This window comes from Candoia aspera, chromosome 16 (assembly GCF_035149785.1).
Source record: "Candoia aspera isolate rCanAsp1 chromosome 16, rCanAsp1.hap2, whole genome shotgun sequence".
Taxonomy (NCBI): Eukaryota; Metazoa; Chordata; class Lepidosauria; order Squamata; family Boidae; genus Candoia; species Candoia aspera.
The window spans coordinates 11710966-11732856 of NC_086168.1; the positions used below are offsets into that span (position 1 = coordinate 11710966).

The following is a 21891-nucleotide window of genomic DNA, read 5'->3' on the forward strand; positions in this document are numbered from 1 at the left end:
AGCATCAGCTCAAGGCTTTCGGACCAAGCGCTTCCCCGCCCCACCTGGGTGTGGAGGCAACCTGGCATTTCTGCAGAGCATGCGTCCTGCCCATTAGCATGTGGCTTGCCAACCAAGTAGCAGGTAATTGCTGGCTGTGTATTTACCTCATACTCACAGGCAGGTGCCCTCGTAACAGTAAAATGTTTGTTCTCTTTGCAACAGGGATGGCACACTGACCTGGACGTACAGCGCCAGCACTCAGTAAGTCCTCTGCCGCTGCTTTTGCTGGCCCCCGTCTGTCTACAACACAGGTGCCCACCCAAAATGAGCCATTGCTCTGCCAAAGCAGCCCGACAAGGCCAGAATAAGGGAACTCTTACCTCCCAGACTTTAGGAAGTAAGGCTCTCTTACTCCAGCCTCAAAATGGCATTGCCGTTCTCGCAGACGCCCTCTGCTGCCCACTCGCTTCCCCCTTCCTCGCAGCCGCAAAGGCCCGCTTCTAATCATCAGCTGCTCCACAACTGAAGGGACGGCAGGGTCTGGATCGCGCAATTGCCTTTTGCCCGGGGAGAGCACAGGCACGCCGGACCTGTCCAACTGCTCCGAGGGGATTGTTCCAAGTCTCCCGGGGACAGCAAAGGTGCCCCCTTTGCCTCCAGTACGGTCTCGCTCACCAAGAGCTGTGTGGGCCTTTTTGCCACTCTGAAGGATCGTCGGCAGCAGAACTTTGGGAAAAGGGTGAACTCAGCCTAGGCTCAGATAAGAGGCTGGGACTCCATGAATCCCTGGGCGAGGGGCACGACAGGAGGACGGGCGAGCTTCTTCCCTGGGGGCAAAACGTCTCAGGGAAATCTCCCACCAGGCGCTTTGAAAACAGCTCCTGCACAATCCTCCTTCGCCTGGAACCGTGGGCCCCTTCTCCAAGTCCTTCAGCGCAACAGCGAATGAATGACGAGGCAGTCCTGTTCCTCTTTTTCTGGCTACCTTCATTACTTGGGGTGAAAGCGGTCACGGATGACTGACTGACACCTTTTATTTGCTCTTCCGTCCTCGGCGGGACAGATAACTTTTGCACGCGATTGACAATTGCTGTGCGACTTCGCACAGCAGGAAAGAGCGCTGGGGCCATCTTTCTCAATGGCAGGTTTCCAGGCTTGAGAAACCGGGGGGGGGGGGGGTGCCAGGCTGCTGCAACTGACTCAGCGGCACGAGCTAGATGCCAACAGGTCGGCTTGCCTGCTGGGGCCCTGTGACGCCAGGGAAGCCCCCGTTCTCTGTGGAGCTTGCAGAGAACTTGAGCACTCGTCCCCTCTCTCTGCACGTTCAGCTTAGGCAGCAGCAGCCTTGGGGAAAATCCAGGCCCTTTGCCTGACCAAGCCACCCTGAGTCCCCAGACTTTCTAAGGTCTGCTCCCCCGCCCTTGCATTTCAGAGGCCTAACTTTTGCCCAGCAGAGGAGTGAAATGGAGCCCTGGATAGCCATCCCAAACCGGTCTCATTCACAGTAAGTCTGGCCTTCCCTGCAGCGGAGCTCAACACCGGGCGACCACGGAGAGGCGCCCGCACTGTTGTCTTGGCACGGGGAGGAATAAGCAATCCGTGTGTAATGGGTTTTGAACCAAAGAAGAATAAAAAAGCATTCCTTTGACTAGAAAGCAAGCCAGTGGGCCAGGGAAAAGTGAGGAATTCAAGGACAGGGGTGCCTTTGCGTTTTAAGAAAGGGAAACCTGCCTGCCTGGGGAACAGCCTGTTGTGCAGGACTCCGTTTCTCTCAAATTGGGCTTCCCCGGAAAAGTGAGGCTCAGCCACAGAAACACCGAGCGCATGTGCATGAGAGCCAACTTTTACCACGAGCCGGGACCACGGCCGAATCTTATTCCTGTTACCTCCTTTATTACAGAGACAAATATTCAAGAAAACAATCAACAGGGATACCACTGAGCAGCTGGTTTCAACCAAGGTAGGAAATCTATTTGGACCCGAAAGTGGGACTGCGGGGGAAGCAGCGTTCTCCCAGGTCCCTCCAGACTTCCCCTTCCCCCCTCACTTTGAAACCCAAAGGGGCGACTGAGCAGCATGAGGCCGGAACAGCGTCACCGTCCGCACTCAGAGGTTATCCAAGCAGAGATCATCTTTAAACCCACAAAGAGGAACTGCTCGGGTGGAGTTTCAGCAAGTCGGAATCCACCGTGGAGAGAATGCGCAGCTGCTGCGTGGATCTCCAGCCACAGCAAGGGGCCAGACCAAGTTTCTCCCAGTGCCCTCTTGCAAAGCCAGAACTGAAAGTGTCAAGCGGGACAGGAGACACTGTGCCCGTAGTCAGTATCGTGGGCAAAAATCCACAAGGTCGTTCCGCCTGGAGAACAAGTGCCAGGGCTGCTGCCAAGTTGGCAGAGCTGAGCCATGCTCGGCTGACAGGCCCCGGCCCAGCCCGGGAGCAGCTCGGCTTGCGCACGCTGGGGTTGGCCTCTCCCAGAACCGAAGCCCACTGGAAAAAGCCCGCCAAAATCAAATGCAGGAAAAGGAAGCTGGGAAACGGTTCTCACTTTGTTTTCCTTCAAATTAAATCCTGAGTAAGTTTCTCAAACATCTGGCTCCAATTAGCATTCCAAAAGGCGAAAGTTTCCCGTTTCCTGCCACTCCCTGCTCAATGTTTTAACTTAACGTGAGGTCGGAGAGCCGCAGTCGAGGCCACCCTTCCGCATGGAATTCGAACCAGAGGCCCAACCGGGTTGGCGGCAAGAGGGAAGAATGGGGGGTCCCTGCTGTCCTGGTTGCTCCGGCTTCTGGAAATCTCGCCAAGTCTGCCTTGGAGCAGGTGGGTGGGCTGTGGCCTCGGGTCCGTGGGAGAGCCCGTGGGGCATGCCGAAGGTCCCAGCCCGATCCCAGCGAGAACAGCAACTGAGGACCTTGCTGCAGGCGAGCAAGCCCTGGTCTCCAACTAGCGTCAGACATGCTGGGGAGGCCTTCCGCTCCTCCAGGCGCTTGGGAATTTCCATCTGCAGAACAGCTGTCCCGGGAGCGAAGGAACCGCCAAGGCAGCCGAGCGTGAGCCCAGCCCCAGGGGGCTGCGGGAGGGCCCCGAGTGCCACCCGCCGGGGAGGGGAGACAGGCCCACGGAAAGAGGGCCCACATGGAGGGAAAGGTGGCCTTCCGGGGACCCTGTGAGGGGGCTGGGCAAGTGACCTCTCCCGGGTCATCCGAAGGGGGCAGCTTTCCCTCTGGCGGGGTGGGATGGCCAGGGAGTGCCCGTTTGCACCAAGAGCATTCCCTTTATTTCCTGGCAGCGCCCGGCCAGAAGTCCCCACCTGGACTCGGTGGTCGGCCCCCATCGTATGGGATGGGACATTCAAAACCTCTGTCCTGAACAGTTACTACAAGCAGCAGGAAATCACCATTGGCCTGACAGTTTTCGCCATTGGGAGGTAAGCACCTCTTACGGCCTGACCCAGCTCATTTCGCCCAGGAACGTCCACCGAAAATGAGCAGACCAAAGAGGCATGTCCAGCGGGGAGGGAACTGGGGCTGCCAGGCCGGTCATTCTGGTGGGGTTCAGATGGGTCGAGTGCAGAACCAGGATTGTGGGTTATAGAACTCGGAGGAGCCCTCTCATGCCCGCTTCATTTGATCTCCCCATCCCAGGTACCTGGACAAGTACTTGATGGACTTCTTAGTGTCCGCAGATGTCTTTTTCATGGTGGGCCACCGGGTGATCTTCTACATCATGGTTGATGATGTCGCCAAAGTGCCTGAGATCACGCTGGGCCCACAGCGGACGCTGAAGCTCTTTCAGATCAAGCAGGAGAGCCGGTGGCAAGACGTCAGCATGATGCGGATGAAGACCATTGGCGACCTGGTGGAGGAATGCATCCGCTACGAGGTGGACTTTGTTTTCTGCATGGACGTTGACCAGGTCTTCCAGAGAGACTACGGGGTGGAGGCCCTTGACGAGTCAGTGGCCCAGCTCCATGCCTGGTTTTACAACATGCAGAAGATGTCCTTCACCTACGAGAGGAACCCTGCGTCGGCTGCGTACATCTCTTACGAAGAGGGGGACTATTATTACCACGGGGCGGTGTTTGGGGGCACCCCGCTGCAGATCCTGAACCTCACCAGGCAATGCTACCAAGGCATTCTGCGAGACAAAGAACAGGACATGGAAGCCATCTGGCACGACGAGAGCCACCTTAACAAGTACTTCCTGCTCAACAAGCCGGCCAAACTGCTGTCCCCCGAGTATTGCTGGGATTATAAGATCGGCTCCTCCTCTCAGATCCACAACATCAAGCTCTCCTGGATGCCAAAGGAATACAAAAAGGTCAGAGACAACTCCTGACCTGCCCCATGCCCTCAGAACAGCCTAACTCTGCAACCTGGGCCTCTTTCTGACCCCTGCAGAAGAAGGGGGGCAAGCTGGGACGGCTGGCAACAGTGAGGAAGAGTTGAGCCTGTCTTCCGCCACCACCTGTGCCGCCTGCAGCCCCTTCTGCCCACTGCCAGCTGCCATCGTAGTTTCTTGCAGCATCTGGCAGTAGATTCTTCCAGGCAACCTTCTCTGTCCATCAGTCTACTTCGTGCATCGCCCACAACAGCTCATTGTCGGTTGCAGCGTCTGAGGTCTGGTGGGTAAGCTTAGCCTTGTTTTTCGAGACTCCTCGAAGAGGGGATCAGAGCTGTGCTTTGTAGCCATTTAAGCCTCTGTGCCTTTCTCCACCCCCCTCCACCTGGAATCTGCCTTTCATTCTCAGATTTTGCAGTTTGCTCCACCTTTCAAATCCTGGGTGCTTGGAACTCTTCTCTGTTCACCTCCCAAGCAGCAACGTTTCTGAAACAGCATCTCTCCTTTCGCAAGAACACTCTTGGGCACATGGATTCCCAACTGTCACTCGTGTTCTCAAGATATTGCAAAGCAAGGGCGCGATTTCAGTGCCAAATGGAAGGGGAATTCACGAAGAGAAGCAAAGAGCAGGCTTCCGTGCTTCCCACTCGGGTACAGAGAGCGAAGCCTACGGGAGAATTCAGGGGGCGGTAGACGTTTATGCAGCTAACGGCGGCCAATCCATCCTAGGCCCCTCTTTCAGATCCTTGGGGAATCTCCTCACTCATTCAGGAGCAAACGGGCTATACGAAGCCACGCTAAGCAAAGGCCAGGAGGGCCAGCAGGAACTTGCCTTCCGAGCTCCAATGCTTAGTTTTCCAAAATGGGGATTTTTCTTTTTGGGATCCAAATATGCACGGAAGCCTCCCTCCCCTTCAACTAAAACAGCACTCCAGGGAGATTTTTTTTTCCTCCCGTATCCCAACAGCAAAGCTCACCAAGTTCACAGCCTGGACAAAATAAAAAAGGCACCAGCTTTTGTCACTGTGCTGGCACACAGGAGCGCTCTGTTCCTCTTGCACCTGCCAAGATTCCCAACTCGACTCTGCCCCCCAGACTAATGGAAATACCTGCCTGCCCCCTCCCCTGCCTCATTTGCACAAGCCAAAATTAGCTGTCTTCAGCTACACGGGTAATCAATGGTACACACTGCTGAGGACTGACGGTTCTCAAATTAGATGCCAGGCACCCCAGGAAGCCTCCTGCTTCCATTCTTTCCTTTTCAAGACAAGCCTCTTCTCACCCTCATGGGCCCAAAAATTTGGACCAGCCTGCTCAGGGACGTGCTTGGGGGACTGTTAGAGCTGGAGGAAAAGAGGGAACCCAAATCCTGGGGCTGCCCTGAAAGTGCCTTCTAAATGCAGCCTGAGGGCTCCTCCTCACATCCTTCGGGGGCTCCATCTGGCCCTTATCCTGAACATCCACAGGTCCAGTTTTAAAACCAAGCAAAAGATTCAATTGAGTTACTGGCACAAGGGCACTCCGCCCTGTCACGCCTCCTTCTACCACCCTCTTGACCCACACAAATCCATGCACACTCAGATGAGAGATTTATGAACTGGCAGGCACCTTGAGAATTGTAGGACCAGAAACCCGGCTTCCCCAATTCCCTTTAAAATGATTGGTAATTTATTGCCTTCTAAATGACAAAATAATAAATGCAAATCTTATTTTAGCAAGTGTTGTGAATTGGAGGCGAGTGGGGAGCACTGTGTCTGAAGGGCTTCCCACCTCTCATCATCCGAAGAGGAAAAAGCCAAAATCTAAGTGGGTGTGAATTACAAAGAGGTAGTGAGCAAAAGCTTGCTTTTCTGGGCCCGCAATGAGAGTTCCAGGCAAGAGCATGAGGATGCCCACGTGGCCTCCTTATTGCAGAAGGACCAAGCAGTTCCAGGGCCCAGAGATGCTCCCGTGTCCCAATTTTGCAAACCTTCCGGCCTTTGAAAGCTCGTCCTGCAACTGACGAGACCTGGAATCGAGGGGGAAGCACTGCCTCTCCTCATGGAAGAGCCAGAAGAGCTGCGGGCACCGGGGCATCTCTCTCCTCCTTCTGCATGCAGGAGACTCCATCCATACTTAACTCCTTCACCTTGAAGGGGCAGCAGCAGCGATGATTCAGCAGGACCCAGTTGCAAGACAGCATTTGTTGACTTGAACCTCGACTCAGACCCAAGCAGAGCTCTTCCGTGCTTTGGATTAAAATGCCAGCTGGAGAGTGGGAGGCAGGAAGAGGAGGAAGGAACTTCCTTGACTTGGTACCCCTAGAGGGCGGATGGAGGGGAGGCCCATCTGGGCACCAAAGGTGCACGGAGGACGCCTGGATTGCCAACATCCAGCAGAGGGCTTTGCCAAACAGCCTGGCTGGCGAAAGGGCCCCACCTTGTGGCGGGCACAGCTGTACACTGCAGCCATGCAAGCAAACCGCTTGCAGGGAGGCCTCCTGTTTTGACCCCGGGAAGAAAAGAGGGTGCAAACTGGGAACGGAAGGGCAGAAGGGGAGCGACTGCCAATCTGGATGCCATTCTAGCCAGCTGCCCCTTTCACCGACGCCCTGGGTTCTTGGGGAAAGTCCCCCTGGCATGCTCCTCGGTTGGAAGAGAAGTGCTCCCGTCACTGACTGGCCCCCAAGATGGAAAACGGGGGAAAAGGTAGTCCTTCTAAAGGCCCCTGTGCTGATCTCATCTGGCCCCTCTCCCACTTCCTGCAGACCACTGTGTGTGTCCAAAATCAGGATGTGAGGGAGACTTGCTTGTGGTTTGTACACTGCCACTGGTACCCTGCTTCTGAACATGGAGGTTCCGCTGCCAGTGCCCCCCTTCAAGCTAACGTCACCCCATCTTGAGGCAGTGACGGCACCTAGCGAACAGCCATGCAGTGGGCAGCAGACGGAGGGGGAGGGAAGGCCCAGCGCTGGCAGCGGGTTGGACCGGCCTCTCCCGGCAGCTGAAGCCACCTCTGCTGGCTTGCTTTCTTGCTGCACTTCACACACACACACACACACACACAGTCAGGGAGTCAGGAGCGCGAGGTCCTGTCACTGTTTAAGGCATTTCTGGGAAAAGCTCACAGACCATTTATTGATTTACACAGAAAGGAGACCCATTTTGAACCTTGGCCCAGAGAGGAGACAGCTCTCGGAAGGCCAGCCATCAGCCCCGCTCAGTTGCAAAAGCCAAGAAATGGAGACCCCCAAGAGTTAATGGGGAGGGGGGCGTCAGCTACTGCCCTCAGGGCACAGTCGGTCTCCTTCCAGGGGGCCAGGCTCCAGCACTTCCTTCTGCTCATCTGAATGAGCAGGCCCTTACGGGATGGAGCCCTCTTTCTTTAGGAGTTCACAGGGACGGACCCGAGTGGCTGCGGTCTGGGGTGGGCCTAGGGTCTCCGTCCCCCCATCTGGGGGATTCCTCCCTCAACGCCTTCCCTGGGGGATGTGCTACCCAAGCCTCTTTCCCACAGGGGCATCCTCCTGGGGACACCCCCATCTCCCGCTCCCCACAGCAGAGCCGCAGTGGCTCAGCCCAGCTGGGGACGGGACCGCTGCAGCCAGCAGACATGGCGGGCACAGAGCGAGGCTCCCGCAAGTCTGGCCTTGGGGGCAAGGGAGAACCTGGCAGGCTTCAGAAACCGTGGTGCCCACTGGCCGCTGCCACAGGGCAGGGAGGACAACCCACAGCTGCCGAGCGAGGGGCAAACGTGAGGGTCCGCAAGGCCCACATCTGGCCCGGGAGAGCCAAGCAAAGCCATAGGGCAGATTCCCTTCCAACTCAGGGGCCTCTGCCCAGGACCCAGCTCCCAAGTGCAGCCAACCAGCAGTTTGAGGAAACACACAAACTTGGCAGGATGGCACTGCCCCCCAGGGCTGCCTCCAAGCGAGCGGCTGGGATGCCAAGGGGGCTCCCCTTCTCCAGGGATCATCTCCTCTCCCTACTCGCATGTGCAGAGCGCGCGCCAGGCTCACCCCACTCTACAGTGGCACCGCTCTCCGGGCCTTAAATGCCCTTTTCAGGCAGAAGTTTTCTGCTTGTCTGCCAGTAACCTCACAGCACCAGGAAGCGTGGGGAGGGTCGACAGGACCTGGGGGTGAGACGGTGCTCTGAGGAAGAACGACTGGATGCAACCCAGGCCCCTGATGGGCCGACGGCTGTGGCGGGCACCTTGCCTTTCCCCTGCAGCATGCGGCTCGGCTCACTGACTGGAGCCATCTAAATGGGGGGGTGTTTGCTTGCAATGATACTGCTCAGTCCACAAGAATCTGGACATCTAGAAAAGAGACAGGAGGGGGGAGGGAGGGTGCTCTGTCTTCCACTACCCAATTCTCTGATCTGCTCCCAGGGTCAAGACCCCCTTCTCCTGCCACAGAAGCCTTTCTTTTGAGATACACGGGTATGTTGCAGTCTGCATCCCGCTGGGCATGTCAACCCGGGGGCTGCTTCTCTGTGGAGAACTCCAGCTGTTCGGCGGTGTCTCCCAGTTCCTCCAGGATCTCGGAGAAGGAGGGGCGCTTGAAGGCTTCCATCTGGGGGGAGCGGAGGGGAGACGAGAAAAGAAAGGGGTGGCGCATCAGAGGGCAGCTCCTGCCACGAGTGATGGCTGCACTGAGCCCTGCCAGAAATGCCCACCTTTTGGAAACGGCGGGCTTCCTTATCGTGACAGCCAGACCTGGAAATTCCCTTTTCCCCCTTCGCTGCCAGCTCTCCATCCTGTGTGCTTGGTTTCCAAGCCTGGGCCATGGGGTCTTTTCCCAACGTGGCTTTGCTGAGCAGCGTGCTTTTTCCCCTCCTCTTAGCCCTCCAGATTTCAAACTAAGACACGTTTATCAGTTTTGCCATCAAAAACATTTAAGTCCCATACACTGGCTCAAGTTTTTTGCTTCTCAGACATCCTCGTCAGGCGGTGGAACCGACTGGACTCCCAGGTCCCATCAGCCCAGCCAGCAGAGTGAACTGTCAGGGAAGATGGGAGTTGTGATCCAACATCTGGAGAGCCCAGCTGTTTCCAGGTGTGCTCTGGTAGATTACGGTCTGATTTAGCCTTTCCAAATATGTGAGAGAAGCCTGTACGCTTGAAGAAGATGCTAAGCACGTGAAATAACACATTTTGTAGATTTCCTCTGGGACAAGAAAGGAGTATAAAGTCTATGAATGTGCATTCTTCGTTGGCAAGGCAAGCAGAAGGTCTGCTAGGGTTGGGCTTTAGTTTTTATTTTACCATGGTGGAGTTTGAGGGGCAGGAAAGGAAGGGAAAAGTGGGGAAGGCATATTCCCTAAGGCCTCCTGGATCAGACCAAAGGCTGGGGTAGCCTTGCACCTTGAGCTCCAGAGTGGCAGACCCAAAGTTTCTGAGAGGCCCATAAATAGGGGACAAAGATAACCATCTTCCCTTGGCACTTCTCAACTTGGAGCCAAACTGCCCCTGAATGCGGAGGCTCCATCGCTTGTTATAATGGCTGGAACAGGCTAAAGACCCACCAGTCCGGCAACCCACTTTTGGAAAGCCCGCAGCCCTCTACTGGACCTCTTCCTGGATCCAGACTCTACGGTGGGGGGTCCCTACCACAGAGGCTCTGCACAGCAACCGCACCCAGTGGTGGTCACCGCTATCTCCTCCACCTGCAACCCTTTCAAAGCTGCTTAGCTAAGGCGCACAAGTCCCCAAAGGCGCCTTTTTCTCTTGCAGTCCTCAAGGAAATCCTCACCCTGCAACAGCTGGTGGCCAAATCCAAAGCCTGCTTGGGACATCCTCCTACCATGCCCTGGAAGGCAGCCACATCCAGACCGTAGTCCTAGAGGAGGGAACCAAGGCCTCAGAAGGGCTCCCATCGTTTCATAGCCCACAGGTCTCTCTCCCGCTCGAGGCCCCGAATCTTCTCCCTTGAGAAGCCGCCCCTCTGAATTGCCTTCCCAAAGACGCTGGACCCTAGGGACCCTCTCAGGGAAAGCTCTTCCACACAGTCCCTTGCAGGCTCCCGGTCCAAATGCTTTTCAACAGCGCCGGCACGCAACTTGGGGTGGAAAGCGCCCCCCTAGCAAATTCCCCTGGGGGAGGGGAGCCAGAAAGCCACCTGAGTCCGTGGCAGCACCTCGGGGTCTGCTGGGATCCTGCCCAGGATTTCACAGAGAACGATCCCGAAGGAGAAGACGTCCACCTGCCGAAGGGAGTGAGGGTCAGCAACAGGGCACTCTGCAGCCCCCCTGCCCTGCTCTTCGTCTCCCCACAGCGGCGTCCAAAGGCCCAGCCCCGCAGAGCTCAGAGGGGTCACCTGGCACCCCCGGGCAGCTCAGGGGGAGGGGAGGGGGGAGGCAGGCACCTTCTGGTCATAAGGTTCTCCCCGCAGCATTTCGGGAGCCATCCAGAAGGCTGAGCCCACCAGGGAGAGCTTCCTCTCTGGACTCTTTGCCGAGAGCTCTGCCACTTCCTTGGCCAGCCCAAAATCAGTCACCACGGCCTCCCGCCCTCGCTGGGTCACTCGGATGAGGCAGTTCTGAAAGGCGGACGGACAGCAGTGAGAGGAAGCCGCTCTGATGGCCCTCAGTCTCCTGCCAGGCCCACTGAGAGTTCGGAAAGGGGGGAAAGAGGTTTGGGGGGGCAGCGCTGGGCTCCATCCAGCCAGGAAATCTCAGGGCGTTGGGACTGACCCGATGCTGGATCGCAAGTGGGGCAGTTCCGTCCCTCCTTCCCGTCGTGCCCCCCTGCCAGCGATGGGCCTCCTCTTCTGGGGTGCCTCCCATCCATGTCCTTGGATAGCCCTAGGCCCCGGCCTCATGAGACCCCCTCTGCAGCTCCGATTTTGAGGTTTTTGGAAAGGACGCGAGTTGGAGGCCTACCTTGGAGTTGAGGTCGCGGTGATAGATACTCTTGGAGTGGAGATAGACCATCCCGCGGGCGATGTCCGAGGCCAAGTCCACCTTCTCCTTCCAGCTGAGGGAGACGTCTCTGCAGGCCAGAAGCTCTTCCAAGCACCCGCCGTTCACATACTAGGGGCAGCACAGAAGGGAAGGGGGGCCTTCGGGTCACTCCCTGTGGAGGCCAGGATGGACGCTGTCCCACGCTCCACGAAGGACACGCGGGTTAAGCAGCCTTCCCAGTCAGAGCCCTGCAGGCGCAGCCGCCAGCATCCCCACTGTCTTCAGCCGGCCTGGCCTCCACGGAGGATGGCAGTTGTAGCCCAGACACCCCTTTGGGGAAGGCTGGGCTGAACTAAATGCCCCACCACACTGAAGACAAACAAAGGAACCCTTGCGACCGCAGACTAGAGCCTTTTCCCCCGACCTTCTGTATTTCTAAGTGCAGGATTTAACACTTTAGGAATCCCCGTTTTTTAAAAAAAAAACACTGAGAAGCAGACTTGTTTTTTAAATCACCACCATCACCACCTCAGTCCCAAAGCATAAAGGGGCAGGGTCCAGGCAGAGCTGTATCGACCCCCCCACTCCCCACTCCTGTGGGCAGACGGATAGGTGACGCTTACTTATCAAATGGGCACGCTGCCGCAAACACAAGACAAGAACAGAGTTAAAATAACACAGCGTGAAAACAAAACAAATAAAACAGAAGCACGATATAAGATGCCAGGCCCAGAAGCCCTCTGGAAAAAGCCCAGGCTTCAGCTTTTCCAGAAAGCAGATGGATCCCATGGGAAGTCATTCCAGAGAGCCGATCCCACCACTGAAATCAGGGCTTCCTGTCCTGAACCCCAGATCCGTGGCTCCTTAAGGGGCGGTGGGCCTCGTGGGCTGGGGAAGGTCAGGTCTGATGTGGATGGGGGCTGCTGTTTGTGCAGGGGAAGAAACCCCCCCCCTTACCTCCAGAATTGGGTACAGCTTGTCATCCTTCACGCAGATCCCAAGGTACCTTTCAAAAGAGAAGAATCGGGTGATGCTGCAGCACAAGATTAGACAAACCTGAAAACAACATTGGACTCAGAAAAGGTGGAATCTGGTCCAAGAGCTGCGAAGAATGACATTTTGCTTCTTCCTCCCAGGGGTGCATGTGCAAGTGAGTCCTTTTTTAGAAAAAACACAGCAAAGAATCCAGGCACCTGCCAGCCCAGTTATGCTGCTAGTCCAAAAACGGAAGGAGAGGAAGCAGCAGACTGAGGTGCCAAAAGAGTTGGAGGCGTTAGGAAGAGAGAAAATGGCTCAGCCTGACCTCCACTGACCCTTCCTTCCAGGAGGGCAGCGATCTGCAGGGGAAGAGGGTCAAGAAAGCTGCTTCTGTTACCCCCTTAGGGGACTGGCTCCTATTTGGCCTCCAGGTGATCTACTCAAGAGACCTACCTGACAATGTTGGGATGGGAGAGCTTCTGCAGCAAGCTGATCTCACGCACAATCCCCTCCTGATCGGCGTCGTTCTTGTAAATCTTGACCACCATGGCCTTGCCCCCAGGCCTCGGAGCGACCTGCGAGAAGCCCAAGGACAGCAGCATGAGGGCAGACAACCGCCTGCCCAACCGGAAACACACATCAAAAGCAGGCTGTGCCCAGCTCTGTGCCTGCTCCCCTGGGCACCCAGATATTCCTCGTGGCATAGCTGCCCCGAACGAGTTCAGGATTGTCTCCAGAAGATCCACCCAAATACGACACTGAAACCGAGAGGGTGTTTGCTTTGGAACAGCGTGAGAGAAGACCGATTAACAACAACGGAACGGGGAGAAAATCTCACGTTCTTCCCAACCAATCCACTCTTGCTCCCTTCTTCCAGGCAGCTCCCAAACAGGACCAGAAAGAAGGACACGTTTTTGCTCCCGGCAACAGGAATTAAGAAGCAGGTGGATATGAGGGCAAAGCCCCAGCTAGGGCTGGCTGTAAGGATTAACAGCTGCATCGGCGACCGTTAATACTGTAGCTTTATCTGTTCCGTGTTTCATCTAAGCAGCTTGGAATTCACGGCCCTTGCCACTTCCCAGGACAGGGAATTCCTTAGGTTAACCAAACTCTGCTTGAAGCAGGGCCTCTAGGAGAAACCGGGCATTTCCTGCTCAGAGCTGAAGGGTGGAAGTCAGATGTAGACCCGCTTCTTCATTTATATGACTTATTTGGCGGCCCGTCTTGTACAAGTGACCCTGGGCAGCTCACAAGGATTAAAACACAGAAAAGCCCGCAACACAGAACCCCTGGCGCCGAAGATAAGCAATAAGCCAACTCCCGGGAAAAGCCTGCTGGTAAGAGCACGTCTCAGCCTCGACCCAAATGCCCGAGGGACGTCGGTTCTTTGGTGGCCTCTGCTGAGCCCAAAGAAGCCTTGGCGAATGAGAACAAACCAGGATGTGGCGGAGGACGTGCAGAGGCCTCTTGTTCAAACCCTCCCTAGGGCAGCGCTCACTCAACAGGAAATGAGCAACTGAAACCAGGTTTGGGAATGCCCCAGAGCACACAAACACACCAAAAAAGATGCAAGGAAAGGCTACAGGGCGGCCACTCCTCCCTCGCCATTGTGGGAAATGCAAACTCCACACGGCAGGGCAGGGCGATACAGCTGTTATCTGGAAGAAGAAAGTACCCCTGAAACACCCACATGGGTGGGTCACCTTGGGAGTTCTGCATAGGGGAAAGCCCCCTGCCGATGCCCAGGGCCCTGGCAGGCAGAGCTCTCCAACAGGGGTGTTTGGAGAGGAGGGGCTCTGCCATGACACCGCAGCCCACCCAGCCTGGGTGCAAAGGCCTTTCCGCCACTGGTGCTGGGCAGCCTGGGTACAAACGCCCCCTGTTCCTCCCAGCATGCTGGACTGGGGATTCACACATTCTATGAGTAATCTGGGGGAGGAGTGGGGGAGAGATCCTTTTACCAAAGCCATGATCAGGCGGAACATTTTAAAAGGAAATTCCCCAGCTGGCCTTGAACCAGCCATGCTCCCCCAGCCTGACCTACCTCCCCCACCGGTTCCAGGATCGTGCAATGAGAGAAACCGCCTTCTTATCACTCAGGCACAAGCAGTATGTGCAGCACTTCCCATTCCAGTCCCTGAGACGTGCAGACCTTAGCAAGCCGAGGTCTCCTCTCCCCGCAATCCCAAGCCTGCTGTCTTCCAGGTGCATTGGGTCCCAATTCCAATCATTCCCAGCCTGGATGGAAATTATGAGGACCAAAGCCCAACACATTTGCATCGGGGAAGGCTCAGCGCAAGGGAGAGCGGACTAACCCGATGTGGGAACAACGTTAAGTGCAGTTCTGGGGTATTCCAGGGACACGGAATGAAAACGTTAAAGATCTCTTTCCTTACTAACCGTGCAGCGGGAGTATTTTGATTATTAAGCTATGAGTAATCTGGGGGAGGAGCGGGGGAGAGATCCTTTTACCAAAGCCATGATCAGGCGGAACATTTTAAAAGGATTCAGGGTGATGCTTTCAAGCACGCCTGGTTTCCTTGCTGTACAGGTCTTCCAATTGACTGACGGCCTCCCTCGTTTAGCATCTTCTCTCTGTCTTGCCCAGATGCCCTGCGTGGGCCACCCCACCACCCCCCTTCCCTGCTTCGGAGCAAGATCGATGCCGACAGGCCAGCCGCTCCAGCTCCATAAAACACCCATCGTGCCATTTCTCAGGGATTTCGAATGGGGAAGGAGCCTTTGCCAACAGCAGCACGAGGCCAGCCTCCGCTGTGCTACAGCAGGCCTTTTTTTAATTATTGTTTTCCAATAAAAATGCTTTTAAGGCTGCATGTTAATTCTCTGCCTTCCCCTTCCTATTCAAGGCGGCATCTACTGAAGTCACGGTGGCAGGGGCGGAATAGCTACCGTCACGGAGACGGCTGGATCAGAAGTCATCGAGAATTCCAATCAAGTCGGCATTCAGGCTCATGAAGTAAAAGGTTAATGACGGACACAGCTACGCATTCAATGAGCCACAAAAAGCGTGTGCAATTATTGCTCCTGCTCTGCTGGAGAAGGAGCCAGAACAAGCTGGGGAAGGAAGGCAGGAGGGGGCAGGAGGGGATCCGAAACGAAGAGCCAAACAGGGTTAAGCAGACGGGCTCTCGTCCTTCGGACAGGCTCTTTCCTCAAGGGCCAGACTAAAGTTTTTAGTTCAACTCCAGTTTTAAAAAGAAGCCGCCTCTCTTCCATGGCCGTACGCTCCTCGCTTCTCCTTCCTTGCAGTTTTCCTCACGTGGAAAACAGGGGCCTTAATTTGCTTCCTACGACTTCTTCAAGCTCTGCTCTGTGCTCAGGTTCCACAGTCCGTCCCTGGACATGTGGCACGTGGCTCGGGCAGTCCAACGGGCAACCAGAACTACATTCTCAGCCTGCCTCTTGCATCTGGCCCGGACCTGACTGATTCTGCAGCCGATCCCGGATGCCTCCCTGCCTTTGCTTGAGGTGAATCTCGCCCACTTCCCCTCCAGAAATTTAGACAAAAACCAGCAGCCAAGAACAGAAGCACAAGAGGTGGCCTGCTGCAGCGGTTCAGTTTCCAAGCACTGCACGAACGTGCTGGCCTGTATCCGAGCAGCAGGCAGCCCTTCAGCCTGTGGCTCTGCGTCACTTTCAGACGGCACAGCAAGACCTTTCTGAAAGAACGGGAGAAAACCCCCGGCAAGGCTCCTTGGGCCAGATGCATTTCTGCAGCAGAAGGAAGGGTCTCCCCCAGGAGCTGTTGGTGAGCCACAGAGCGCGAGCCTTTCGCGGGGACAAAGGCAGAGGCCCCAGAGACTCGGAGATGACTGGATGCTTTCAAGTAGAGTCAAGGCGTAGAAAACAAGGCAAAACGGAAGGCTGCCCCGTTCTGAGGAAGTTCCCGTGAGCCCAGGCAGGGGTCACGAGGCAGCGTGGAGGCAGGACAGAGCTATTTTCTTAGGACTGCTGGAGCCCATCCATACAACCCCTGAAAACGTCAGCTCTCCTAGGACAAGTTTTCCCGTTCTGCAAGTTCACAGCAGACGCCAGCTGCACCCAGCATCCTGACTGGCTGGTGCCTGAGCTGCCAGGAACTGGTTTCTGTCATGATTTGGGAGGCTTTTTTTTTAAATAAAAAAGGAAAGATTAAATAAACGAAAGACATGCAGTACATGCGGCACTAAAAACAATGAACGCCAAAAGCAAAGCAACGTCTGGGTGACAACCAGAAGAAAGCTAGTTCCCTGTAAGATTTTTAAAACAACCTTGCAGCTAGGACTGGAGGCTGCCCTGGCTTCTTTGAGAGGCAAGGATTGGCTGCTCTGGAGATGAGGATCAGCCGCAGGGCGCTTAAGAGGAATTGCCAAAGGCTTTGTTTAGCTTTGCGGAGCGGGGGGACGGGATCCACGAACTCTGCCTTGCCTTTGCTGTGCCCCAACCTGGCACGAGGTACCTCAGCCACCAGATAAGGAGGAAAAGGTGCCGCAAAGCAAAGCAGGCTGCAGGCGGTAGGGAACGTCAACGAGATGAGAGATTAGGCCCCAGAAAGCAGACGAAGTGGCAGATCCTGGTCTGCTCCTGACACGGTTGTCCCCCCTTCTGAGAAGCCTATGCAAGGTCATACTGTCAAGCTCTGGCAACCTTTTTGGCTATCAAAGGTAGTGCCCTTCCACAGGAGTCCCACAGACTGTGGGACAGGAACGGGAAACACCATCCAAAGAAGATGTTTTGAAAAATAAGGACTGCTGCCAATTTGCAAATGAACAGGCACCAAGAGGCAGAGATGAGTGGGGGAGGATGATATATAGGAACAAGCTTAGAGTTGCCAGGGGTAAGCACTCCCAGAAGAAAGCAAACCACGCGTTCAGAGCGGCAGCATTCTTGACGCAGTCGGAAGGCCTGTCGTTTTAAAGGACATTGTCCCTTCTGAGAAATACTCGCTCTTGATTTTGCACAAGAACCCACACAGTCCACCCCTGGCAGGAGACATATTGGATCAAGCCCAGTCAGACCAGGGACTCCTGGCCCTCGTGTTTTCCATCAGAAAAAAGCAACCACATTCTCTTCCCCTGAACCTAAGATGCGCCTTGATGCCAAGAATGCTGATCCCCAAGAAACGTATTTCTCCCCTTGCCGCTGTCTTGAGGCCAACTTTGAAATGGTGACCTGCTGCTCGAGACGTGTGGCATCAGGGTGGACTTCCCTGGTTCTTCCCCAAACCTTGTTTCCATGGCATCTTGCTGATCTGGAGATGACACTCCCTGCACACTCTCTTGGTCCGATCTGACCGTGCTCCCTACACAAGGTATCTACTAGCTATGACGCCTTAAACATTCCTGTCAAGTCTGAGAAGCAGGTTGAAGAGATGCAACCAGCACTGATTGGCTTTGACCCTTCCTCTTTCAATCTGCCTCCTTCCAGATGTGTTGGGACCCCTACTCCCTCAACCTCCGCTGGCTGGAAATGAGAGGAACTGCAGGCAACCCAGTGGGTAGGCCAGCTTGGCACACCTGGGTAACACCATACCTTGAACACTTTGGAGAAGAAGCCACTGCCTATCAGCTCAGCCTCAAAGTTTTCCCAGAATTCCAGCTTCCGGACAGCTGTGCGCAGCCTCTGCCATCGGTCAGCCTCCTGGCAATAGGCGTCTGGGGCCTCCTCGCTGTACGGAGTCGGGCCAGGCAAATCTGGAGACGCCAGTCCCATTTCGTACATTGTAGAGACAGGTGCTATAAGGAGGAAAGAAAGGAAAGAACGTGTTTCGTGTCTGGCTTCATCAGCAGAATGAAAAAAACCCTTCTGAGGCTGAGCACTTATTCCCATTTCACAGCTGGCCAGCTGAGGCTGGCAGACTCAACTTTACTCAGGCCAAGCAAGGAATCACAGCGGCTGTGGCTCCGGGGACTGGAGCAAGAGGGATTATTAGGGCCTCCCATCTTCCGTCTGCCCGGAATGCCTGCCCTGAGCAGACGCTCTCAAATGGAACGTGTGCTGCTCCGGGATTTAAGTGGGCGCTCAGGACTTCTCTGGCACTCTCCCTCTAGAGGAGAGCTCACAGGAAGGACCACACCTTGCTGTTCAGGCACGTTCTCTTCCCCCCTCTGATCCAGGCGCTAAATTCAAAAGCACACGCATTACAGGACACCAGACCAGCACCGGATTCGTGCCTGGCATTCTTGGCCTTTCCCACATTCAGGTTCTTGCTGTCTGGCGTGAACCTTTCGTACAGAGCAGAATCTGCAACAGCCCCCACCCCCTTTGGCGTCAGAGACAGAGCCCCCAGCGTGGCAGCCCGGCTTTGTGAGAAGTGAGCCTCTTTGAATTTGTTGCAGAGACCCAGACTGGAAGACGGGGGCGGGCGGGGAGAGAAAACACTTTCTGAAGACTGATTTTCCTACGCAGCAGTCCTGGCCGCTTCTCTTAGCGTAACGAGTGCCTGCAGAACGGGGCCATTGTCTGTCCAACCAGAACAGGACTGCTCGGAAGGGGGGCTCCAGGCTCCACGGTCTCCCAGGCCATATGCTACAACGCAGCAGGAATGCACCCAGAAAGCTCAGAGAAAGCTAGGAGCTCCGTGCCAGCAGAACAGCAGCTGCCCCAAGGCTCGCACATCCACACTGGACTTTACAAATTCTAGCACCGATCAACTCCTCCGCTCCATTCCTTTCAAGCTCCATAAGACATTCATTTGCCATTTTTCTTGGCTTGTTTTTGCAGGGAGCAAGCACAATTCTCTCCTTCCAAACAACTAATTGGATGGCTGGCACAAAATCCAGCAGCTTGGGAGAAACATTTTGCACACAGAGAAACCACAGGCCTGTTCACGTACACGTGGACTCCTGTCTCAAACTGATAAAACAGGCATAATTTCTGATAGCTTCATGGAATATTCCATGCCAATGAATTCCTTTGGCTTGCTTTGGGGTTTATCCCACTAACTGGTGGATTTTATTTTAAACTTTGAAAATCTCACGGACAATTCAATCTCACCTTGAAAATCAGAACAGACAAAAATAAATTAGAAATAAACAAAGGATGCAGCAGTTGAAACTTCCATAGACATTGTCTGCGAGCACTCTTCTCCCCTGCATAAAGCGGATGGACTTGCTGGGCCCAAGAACTGGACTCACTGCGAGGCTGTGCCTTAGGGAGGCAACACACCGGCTGAAGGCACACGACGTCTGGCTTCGTAAGCCTGCTGTGAAGAAAGGACACAAAAGGCATAGCTCAGTGGCAGGATGTGGGGGTACGGGCACAGGCTGGCAGAGATGAGGTGGGTTGTGCAAACTCTCCACAGTAGCCAGGGGTGGACATGGGCAACACCTGAATTTTATTTTCCTTGAAGACATCCAGCAGCTCCAAGGACCTCTTCTGTGGGTAGAGCAGCTGCAGCCTCTCCGGACATTTTCCTCCTTGCCAGGGAGGCCGTGTGCTTGTCCACAACCTCTTCCCACCCTTCCATGCGGATCACATTGAGAGGGAAAGCAGAGCTGGCGTGGATGCCCCGGAGCCCTGCAGTGGTAGATCAATGCCAGTTCCATTAGGCAAAAACAGCTGACTGGACATTCCTGGCAGGGGCAGGCTCTTGCCTACTCTCCCAAGCTACTGGAAGCTCAGCTCAGCGGGTAGGATTATCGGGTCTGGGGGGGAGGAGGAGGAGTTTCAAGAGCCCTTTGTTCCAAAGCTTTCTGGAATCTGCAGAGGAGATGGCGGCCAGTTGCTAGGAAACAGGAGGCATTCCTGCCAAGGTGAACTCCTGCTCTCGGATCCGGAGGCCAGGAAGGGAGCTCAGAGGCCATCAAGTCTACCCCCAACTAGAAGGCAAGGACGAACAGAAACTGCAAACTGCAATCCCAGGGGACTCAAAGAGAGGTACCACGCATGGGAGAAAAGTGCAGGCAACTCATGCAAATGAGCCAAGCCATCTTCCCTGGCAAAAGTCTGGCTCCAAATATTTATACCAGCTCCGCTCAATCCAGAGACTTACAGTTGACTAATACCGCATTTCTTCTCTGAACCTGAGTCTCCGTATTCTCTGGGTAGGTCACGAAGTTCCCAAATCCAACTGGCTGACTCCAAACCACAAGCCAAGCTCATGAATTCCAAGCCAGCAAGAAGGCTTGGGCCATATGCGTCACCCACCACATTACACCGAGGGAAATCTGCAGGGCATAACCCTCCCCTTCCCATTCCTGCAACTAATCCCCAGGTGTGAGCTGCTTGGGAAGATTTCCTCGATCCACAACAAGCAAGCAAACGCTTGGCCAGCCGGAACAAGACTCAGCAACTCACATCCTGCCTCAACCCGAAAGTCTTGCTGTCAAACACCCAGCCCCACCTGGGCTGGTACTCACCAGTATGTATGTATGTATGTATGTATGTATGTCAAATTATTTTTAGGTTTTGGACTTATAAATACAGGCTAATAGCAACAACTACAGAAGATGATTCATCTGGTCCGATTTTAGGGAGAAATGGCAGGTTTACCAAAAACTTCAGTTAGTCAGACCGAGAGTAATTATAGCTATGCAGCAGCAGACGTGGCATGCTGCGTCCTAGAAAATACAATAAGAGACCTCTCCGTCCTGAGGAATTTACCACCTCCCTTCAACTAGGGAGAAGGAGCAGCAGCCGCAGATGTGCTTTCCCCCCCATCTCTCTGGGTTACCCGAATTAAAAGGTGGGGGCCAGAACTGCATAGCGGCAGAAACCGGGATGAGATGCTTAGCGTTTGGGGGCTTGCACGCCGAGTGGGCTTGCTTGAGCTCCCAGCCTTCCCCGGAGGCTGCAGCAAGCCGCCCGCTCCGTCAGAGAAGCGGGGGAGCTCCCGTCAGTCAAAACAAATAAAACCGCACTTGGCGGATCGACGCTCTGCCTCTGGTTTAAAAGCGGCTCTCCCGCAACTGCTGCTAAGAGAAAGCGGTTGGTTCGAGCAAGGGGAGACCCCATCCCGCCTATCTGACACCTCTGCGGCAAACGGCTTTGGCTGCGCCTGCCGTTCTTCGCGGTCCGCGCGGGGGGCCGCGGCAATTACGCCCCGGGACGAGGGCAGCGGCGCGCCGGCCTCCCCCAGGGCCTCTCCCGCGGGCCGTTCCTGGGCGGAGCACCGGGGCAGGAGACGGGAGGCGGGGGCCCCGGGGGCCGCGGAGCGACGCCGCGGGGCGAGAAGGGAAGGCGCCTATCCGCGCCGCTGCCCAGGACCGCCGAACCGCCCGGGGCGCTGGCCGCCACTTCCAGGCGCGGCGGACGCCAGCAGCCCCGGCGAGGCCCCGCTGCGGCGCCCCGTCCCGCTCCCGCTCCCCCGGCTGCGGGCGGTCAGCGGCGGGGACCCCCCCGCGCCGCGCACGCCTCCCCCCCGCCGCGCGGCAGACCCGCCGAGCGCGCGCTCACCTGCCGGGCGCCGGCGCCTCTTCCCCGCCGCGCAGCGGGGCGCAGGGACGCGCTCGGCTCGGCGCCGCCCCGCCCCGCCTCGCCCCGCCCTGCCCTCGCCACCCAGCGGGCGAGAGCGCCGCGCCGGGCGCAGCAGGGGCCGCCTCGACCCCCGGCGGGGGTGCCTCCCTCCTCGGCGGGACCGGCTCTCCGCCCTCCTGCTCCTCCGCGGGGGAGGGCATCGTAGGGCGCCCCTCCGCCCGCCGCGGCGGGGAATAACGAGCGGGGGGTGCGGAAGCCCCCCCAACTCCTCTGAGGGCCCGTCCGGTCTCT

General features: G+C 56.0%; 2 protein-coding genes across 4 annotated transcripts; one reads left to right on the forward strand and one right to left on the reverse strand.

Annotated features, from left to right (window-relative positions):
* The first annotated feature begins 1302 nt into the window (after positions 1-1302).
* Positions 1303-6035, forward strand: LOC134506129 (N-acetyllactosaminide alpha-1,3-galactosyltransferase-like). 2 transcript variants are annotated; one of them, XM_063316169.1, is made up of 4 exons: positions 1303-1486; positions 1883-1942; positions 3270-3407; positions 3625-6035. In XM_063316169.1, the coding sequence occupies exons 1-4, from the start codon at positions 1446-1448 to the stop codon at positions 4316-4318; spliced, it is 933 nt and encodes a 310-aa protein (XP_063172239.1). In that variant the 5' UTR covers positions 1303-1445; the 3' UTR covers positions 4319-6035. The 2 variants fall into 2 exon arrangements, with proteins under 2 accessions (XP_063172239.1, XP_063172240.1); XM_063316170.1 differs by lacking the exon at positions 3270-3407 and having other exon boundaries at positions 1313-1486.
* A 2359-nt stretch (positions 6036-8394) lies between these two features.
* On the reverse strand, positions 8395-20931 carry LOC134506025 (dual specificity testis-specific protein kinase 1-like). 2 transcript variants are annotated; one of them, XM_063315998.1, is made up of 9 exons: positions 20858-20931; positions 17716-17918; positions 12637-12758; positions 12163-12211; positions 11185-11334; positions 10668-10841; positions 10422-10505; positions 10056-10142; positions 8395-8876 (listed from the first exon to the last, which is right to left on the reverse strand). In XM_063315998.1, the coding sequence occupies exons 1-9, from the start codon at positions 20886-20888 to the stop codon at positions 8775-8777; spliced, it is 1002 nt and encodes a 333-aa protein (XP_063172068.1). In that variant the 5' UTR covers positions 20889-20931; the 3' UTR covers positions 8395-8774. The 2 variants fall into 2 exon arrangements, with proteins under 2 accessions (XP_063172068.1, XP_063172067.1); XM_063315997.1 differs by lacking the exon at positions 20858-20931 and having other exon boundaries at positions 17716-18067.
* Between the last annotated feature and the right edge of the window lie 960 nt (positions 20932-21891).

What these genes read in the sequence shown, in the direction of transcription:
- LOC134506129 (XM_063316169.1), top strand. Translation starts at nt 1,446, where the DNA reads ATGGAGCCCTGGATAGCCATCCCAAACCGGTCTCATTCACA. An exon ending in CCAAACCGGTCTCATTCACA is followed by an intron (nt 1,487 to 1,882) that starts GTAAGTCTGGCC and finishes CCTTTATTACAG; the next exon opens with AGACAAATATTCAAGAAAAC. An exon ending in AGCAGCTGGTTTCAACCAAG is followed by an intron (nt 1,943 to 3,269) that starts GTAGGAAATCTA and finishes ATTTCCTGGCAG; the next exon opens with CGCCCGGCCAGAAGTCCCCA.
- LOC134506025 (XM_063315997.1), bottom strand. Translation starts at nt 18,012, where the DNA reads ATGGGAATAAGTGCTCAGCCTCAGAAGGGTTTTTTTCATTCTGCTGAT. An exon ending in GAGAACCTTATGACCAGAAG is followed by an intron (nt 10,506 to 10,667) that starts GTGCCTGCCTCC and finishes TCCCTTCGGCAG; the next exon opens with GTGGACGTCTTCTCCTTCGG. An exon ending in TGGCCACCAGCTGTTGCAGG is followed by an intron (nt 8,877 to 10,055) that starts GTGAGGATTTCC and finishes CGCTCCCCCCAG; the next exon opens with ATGGAAGCCTTCAAGCGCCC.